The 6,850-nt window shown below is 45.0% G+C and overlaps 1 protein-coding gene across 2 annotated transcripts; it reads left to right on the top strand.

The window, feature by feature from the left end:
* The first annotated feature begins 33 nt into the window (after positions 1 to 33).
* Positions 34 to 6,644, top strand: WDR83OS (WD repeat domain 83 opposite strand). Of its 2 annotated transcripts, none has more exons than XM_066616946.1 (4): positions 34 to 255; positions 4,395 to 4,500; positions 5,362 to 5,459; positions 6,422 to 6,644. In XM_066616946.1, the coding sequence occupies exons 1-4, from the start codon at positions 239 to 241 to the stop codon at positions 6,486 to 6,488; spliced, it is 288 nt and encodes a 95-aa protein (XP_066473043.1). In that variant the 5' UTR covers positions 34 to 238; the 3' UTR covers positions 6,489 to 6,644. The 2 variants fall into 2 exon arrangements, with proteins under 2 accessions (XP_066473043.1, XP_066473042.1); XM_066616945.1 differs by lacking the exon at positions 34 to 255 and adding an exon at positions 340 to 447.
* The last annotated feature ends 206 nt before the right edge of the window (positions 6,645 to 6,850 follow it).

Below are 6,850 nucleotides of genomic sequence, written 5' to 3'. Positions count from 1 at the left end.
GAGCCATTCCCGGCGGGGGAGGGGAGAGCAAAACGGAGACTTACGGGGGAATGGCTCCGAAGGGAGGGGCCGCTTGCCCGCCCCCCTCCAGCTACGCCACCAGGTGGGGGTGTCAGAGTCTCCCACCCACTGTGGGAGCTCAAGCCGCAACGCGGCCCCCCAGGAAAGAGGTTTCAAGTTGTGGAGTCAGAGCCTCAGCCCAGGCACGCCCGCTTGGGAGTGAGTGCCACTACAGTCCATGGGGCTTCCTCCCAGGTAAGTGTGGCAGCCTCAGCGTGGGCCCAGCCCGGAACTGGAACGCTCGAGCTCCCTGGCGTTACAGTCTCAACTGCCCCCCAGCACTGAAAGGAAGCGGAAGGTGAGAGGCTGCTTGCTTGGAGCAGCCGGGGAGGGTGCGATGTCCAGCAACAGCATGGCGGACCCGCGGCGGCCCAACCGCGTGCTCAGGTTAGCGGTGGGCGGGGGAGTCGCCATGGCAACGGCCTAGAGTGGGCCTGGGGCGCCACAGCAGGGAAGGGCGTGGCTTGGAAGATGGCCACGTAGTGGGGGGTTCGGAAGGGGGCGCTGAGGCGCACGTTCCACGGAGCGGGCGTGGGGTCGTCATGGCAACAGGGAGGGCTTGAGAGGGCCACGCTGTCGTCGTGTGGGCACGAGGTGCAGTGGGGGCCCTAACACGAGGAAGTAGCGCACTGCTGGGGAAAGGTTCAGAGCAGTGGTGCCTGGGAGCGAGGGTCTGCCCGGGGGACCTCAGTGTGCCCCAGTGGCAAGGCTCACTGCGAAGCAGGGGCGTGCAGTGGGTGGGTGGGAGGGGTGGCAGGTGAGGCAGAGCCTCCCCACCAGAGTCCTTCGAAAAGCACCGCCCCTGTGAGGCGCCCAAGCACCCACAACCCACATGCAGTGGGTGGGGAGTCAGGTGAGGCAGAGCCTCCCCACCAGAGTCCTTTGAAAAGCACTGCTGCCATGTGAGGCGCTCAAGCACCCACAATCCACATGCGGTGGGTGGGAGGCAGGTGAGGCAGAGCCTCCCCACCAAAGTTCTTCAAAAAGCACCGCACTGTGTGAGGTGCCCAAGCAGTCACAACCCACACACTCCATTCCTCCCGTTCCCTCCTCCCCACTCTCCCCCTGCCCCAGACCACCTCCTTCCCACCTCCCCTCACGCATCCACTCACCTCTCTACCGCCTGACGATCCAGGCAACCACTGAGCAGCAGACTGCCAGCTTCCTGCCACTGCTGGCCCAGTGTGGGCTCATGCTGGGCCAGCTCTGGTGCTGGACCAGCGCTAAGCCCTGTAAACATGCCTTACAGCACATTTGCTACAGCACGTGCCAGTGGTAAGCCAGCTTGCAGAGCTCAGGATTGGGCTCTTAAACCCCTATAATAAATGAGTGGTACTAGGTGCTAGCTGATTTTGCTTCATGCATCTGATATCCACCGTAGTTCACAAAAGCTTATGCTGAAATAAATTTGTTAGTCTTTAAAGCGCCACAGGGCTCTCAGCTGAGTGATATAAAGGATCAGCTGAAAAAGCTGCTAGGTAAACAGTGTTTCTCAAACTGTGGGTTGGGACCCACTAGATGGGTTGAGTAACACCTAGCGCAGCCACCATTGAAAAAACGAGACTACAGGATGCTGGAAAGGGGGGTGGTTATGTGGTTATTTTGCTTGTGTCAAGGTTGTAGATAGGTTTTTTTGCTCTGATTCACTTTGCTATTGGAAAATGGCTGAGAAATAACCCAACTTATTGCTGCGTTCTCAGGAAAGCAGCAGGCTCTGTCATTACAGTGACCACACTTCCAGCTTGATGATGTTACTTCCAGCCATGACATCACTTCCAGGTTAATAATATTACTTCTGGCGAGTCCTGTACGGATTGTCATTCTAAAAAGTGGGTCCCGGTGCTAAAAAGTTTGAGAGCCACTACTCTAAGATACTCCATGGAGGCTTGGTTTGAGATGGAGGATAAATCAACGCACATATGTTGAATGTCTGAGCTTCTCTCAAGACACTGCAAATAGCTTAAGATTCATAGTGCAATCCTATGTCTACTCAGGTGTTCAATGGGGCTTACTCCCAGGAAAACCTGTATAGGATTGCAGTCTCCATCCCCCAAAAGTTAGTTGTATTATATTGAAATCAAACAGTCCTGACTCACAACTGATTTAAGTCCTGTTGTTTTCAGGATTTCAACAGAACTAAGGAGTGTGTAAGTGTTGGTCAGGGCCCTGGTGTGTTCTTGAAATGCATATGATAGAACAAGGAGTTTATTCTTCTTAGGGGCAGTATTGTAAGCATCATGGCTGTTTGTGCATTGCAATATACAGATCCAGCCTTGTTGTACACGGATTTGACTCAACACGAATGGCCCCTGCAAATGAGAAGAAATGTGCTGATCCCTGGAGAAGGGAAAAATTGCACCCCTTTAAAATCAGTTTAAAAAACTGCTTTTTACTGTTGCAGAGAGATAGTCATACAAGTGATTACAGGTATAACCTAAGTATCCACAGATTTTTCTATCTCAAAGCTGATGAGAGTCCCATTAAATTAAAGGAAAACAGTAGTTTAATAATGCGAGAGAGGACAGCTGGCTGATAATCCATCAATCGTTCTCTCTGCAGGCTTCACTCCTCCCTTCCCCCTGAGCACCTGAAAGAAGGCTATTATCACCTTCTTTCCCTCTTGCTGGGGCTCCTGGTGAAGGGAGGGATTGCTGCCTTCTAGTGAAGCCTAAGCTCCTGGAGAGAGACTGATTGACTCTGTGCATTACAAAGGTCAGCAAGACTGTTTTTAATTACCAGAGCATAGAAACTTTGTTTTTTAAATTTATTTGCTATAGTGTGTTTTTTGCCATCCATTGGCTACACATATATTACACTGCACATTGACTGCATACAGTGAGTTCTTGGAACAGAACCCTCGCGAATAATGTGACTCAACCTGTATGTAGTCAATGTGCAGTGTAATATATGTGTAGTCAACATAATGGAAAACATTGAACACCAGCAAGGATGGCTTGCCATCTGGGGAATAACAAACAGGGAATAAATGAATACAGTTGTAACTCAAGACAGGTATAATGTGCTAACATCATGTTCTTAATGGAGAGATGCAAAATGGAGCATTAAAATTGCACATGTGGGGTAGTATGATGACTTACACTCATGCAACAGTGTAAGCAGGAATCACCCTCCCAACTGCATCTCTCCTTTCTGAAGTACCCAAAAGCCTAAGCTGAGAGTCAGGTAACCCTTAGCAGCATAAGAGGGGAGCTGGAGGGGAAGAGGGATAACTGGAAACTGTGAAGGGAACAGATGCCCTTTGAACTTCCAATTATTACTTCCTCATTTTGCAGCATTACCCCTGCAGCCCACAGGATAACGGTCAGTAAGAAAGATGGCTTCCACTTGTACAGTTGTGTGAGTGTAAGTTAAAATGCTACTCATAGATTGGAATCTTGTCAGACTGCACTGGAGTGGGACTGTCACAAATAGGGTTTTGTATGCTATGGGATAAAGGAGTAAACTACACTACAGTTAATTACTTAATTATATAACCTCACCCTTTGCCTTGCACCTGGGATAGGGACACTTTTTTTTTCCCTTCCAGGTTTATGCTGCAAATTTTCGATAGGTCAGTGGTATACAGTGAAGAACAGGCATGCATGCTTTCAAGTAGACATAGATTCTTTCATAAATCCCTTTCACTATCTGCATCATCTAATTGAAACTGGTATAGTATGATTTCAAAGTTGTATTGAAAAAGGAATACAGAAGGACTTTATGTTGTTTCATGTGCTTCATTTACTTAGAAAATTTAATTTTGCTAGGGCTGGAGTCAGCTAGAAAAGTGAGGAGTTTGTTTTGGTCTATGAATAACTGCAACCTTTCCCTTTGAGTCAGCTGGCTTGCGTTAGTTTTATGTACATGTGGCTCATACTCTGAGGTATGTTTCAAAACATGTTTCAAAACATGGTTATTTACAATAATTTAATCCAGGATACATCTTTAGGACTAACACACATACTTCACCTTGCTGGGGAATTTGACTAACTTTGCAGTCTCTAGAGAGAACTGCAGATGCTGGGTCAAAAGCAAGCCTTTTCAAAAGTCTGAAATGGCCAACTTAACAACAATCATTTTTGTAACTTAGGGGAGATGTTTTTATGGATTTGTAAGAGATTGGTATTGGAGATTCTGGCTCCACTTCTTCTTGCGTAGGCGCTAGGGCAACAGCACTGTGAATGTTGGTCCAAGTCTGCATGAAATTGGTTGACTAGGACAGGAAAGTACTGTGTCTTGTCCTTGATTTGATATTGCTGTAAATAGAGCTATTTTATTTTCAGGCATACTGTAATGTTTTCTCTTTTCACTATAATGGACTGTTTCATTTGTAGGTACAAACCTCCATCCACAGAGAATAACCCTACCTTGGAAGACCCCACACCAGACTACATGAATTTGTTGGGAATGATTTTCAGTATGTGTGGTTTGATGCTTAAGGTGAGAGCTAGAGTCCTGGACCTCTGACTTCATATTGATTGAGCAAACAAAATACTGATGTATACCAGCTGCTCATGTTGATGTAACTACTTAATTGCTACTCAACAGCTTAATTCTGCTAACTTTCTGCGGATAGTCTGTTGTCATGAACTTGTTGAATATTGTGAGGTAATATAGTGTAGCAGTTAAGAGACTGAGGGCACAATCCTAACCAACTTTCCAGCACTGGCATAGCTGTGCCAGTGGGGCATGTGCTGCATCCTACAGTTGGGGGGCAGTCACAGAGGCCGCCTCAAGGTAAGGCAATGTTTGTTCCCTTGCCTCAAAGTTGCATTACCCTTATGTTGGTGCTGGGAAATAGGTTAGGATTGCGCCCTGAGCTGCAAAACCAAGACTTCTCTAGTTTGAATTTCTCCTTTACTGTTAATCTTTTAGGTGGTCTTAGGCAGGTCACTCCTTCTCAGCCTCAGCTCCCCAGCTGCAAAATAGAGAAAAAATACATACTTACCTTATAGAGTTCTTGTAAAGATAACATCAAGATAGTACATGTAAAGTGGCTTGCATGCTCAAAAATTTTTTATAAATATTTATGAACAATCCCAGATTAATGGAATTTTATTGTAAAATAAAACACATGGATGGTGCAACTTTAAAGAGATGCTTCCATTAATGTTGATTCTTTGTCAAACCATTGTATTTGTTTAGCCAGATAGGCCCTCTAAATCTGGGGACAGTTTCTGAATTCACTAAAGGAGCAAAGTTGAGTGTTTATAATTATTTTTGACCTGTACCTAACCTGTATTGCTAAATTCTTGTGAGCACATTGAGACTTCATACCACATTACTTCATTGTGTTTCCAGTTAAAATGGTGTGCTTGGATTGCTGTCTACTGTTCATTCATCAGCTTTGCTAACTCCAGGAGCTCAGAAGACACTAAACAGATGATGAGCAGTTTCATGTGAGTCATGGTTTTCTTTTCTTTTTTTAGTTCTTTCACTTTTATTGGGTGGTAGGTTACTGAGTCTCTTATAACACTTTCATAAAAAACCTAAAGATGTTCAAAACATCTCAGCCATGTAGAATGCAATGTCCAGTTGGCAGCCAGCCCCAAATACCCTTTTTCAAGCTTCTACAAGGCAGGACGCATACAGTGCAGTTGCAGATTGAAAACCTGCTGTCTCTTCCATGTTGTGCAATCATGTTCTGATTGCAGAGAATGTTGTTTCTCCACTTCCTTCAGTATACATTATACTGTACTAACATGGACAGCTTGGTCTTTCACTTGTTTTTATTGGCAACTTTTCATCTAATAGGAACACCTGCTGCTAACACTGCAGTTGAAAGGAAAGGCTATCTCCCACCACCACTTGTTGCTTCTGTCACCTCTTGTTCTCACTGGCCTTTCAACAGTGTGTTGGCCCTCTGGAGGATGCCCACATGCTAAAGGGAAGAGCCCCAAACAATTGGAATGTAAAAAAAAAAGCTTTTAAATATATGATGATAAGGCACAGTACTTATGGTGTGGAAATGTGATATAATAATGTCATATGTTTCTGTTTCAACTGGCATTTGGGTAACAGGTTGAGGTCTGTCCTCTTGTTTTGGTTCTGCTGTGTGTTTTGGTTCTGCTGCCTCTCTCTGGACCAAATATTCCCCCCCCCAATGGTTTTATTAATCATTGTTTGTATACACTGTACATTTTTTAATGGAACTTTATAACCTGCCTTGGGCATTTGCTTCAGCAGGGGACAGGCAAAATATAAATTCTTTAAATAAAGTTCTGACTGCTTTTATTAGCATCCCAGTTGGTATTCTTTGGTCATATTTGGATTTCATTCTGCTGATACTTGGGCTATTATTACTAGTGTACTGTGGCAACTCTGGTCCAATTCTCTTTTCTTCTTTCTCTCCTTTCTCCAGGTTGTCTATCTCTGCTGTGGTGATGTCCTATCTGCAAAATCCCCAGCCCATGTCTCCTCCTTGGTGAAAGAAATGCTTCTCTCTCTAGAGCACCTCTTACAAAGGCAGAGGTGCAATTCCTGCTGAAGAGAGAAGGCATTTTTTTCAGGCAGTGAAAAACCATTTGTACAAGTGAATTGTTGCAAATTTTTTTAATGTCATTAAAGTGACGGTTATCAAAGTTGCTTTGGCTTATATAATTGCCAAATTGTCTTACAGTGCACTCCTGTGTGCTTAGTCAGAAGTGTCTTACTGTTTTCAGTGATAGTTCTCAGCCAAACAAAATATATACAATGATCTCTTACTTAGCAGATTTTCAACATTGCTGAGGTTGGTTATCCCATTGAAAATGAAAAACATCTTGTTCAGTGACAGCCTTCACAACTACCT

Source organism: Tiliqua scincoides, chromosome 2 (genome assembly GCF_035046505.1).
Source record: "Tiliqua scincoides isolate rTilSci1 chromosome 2, rTilSci1.hap2, whole genome shotgun sequence".
NCBI lineage: Eukaryota > Metazoa > Chordata > Lepidosauria > Squamata > Scincidae > Tiliqua > Tiliqua scincoides.
This window is presented reverse-complemented; position numbering and strand designations above follow the sequence as displayed.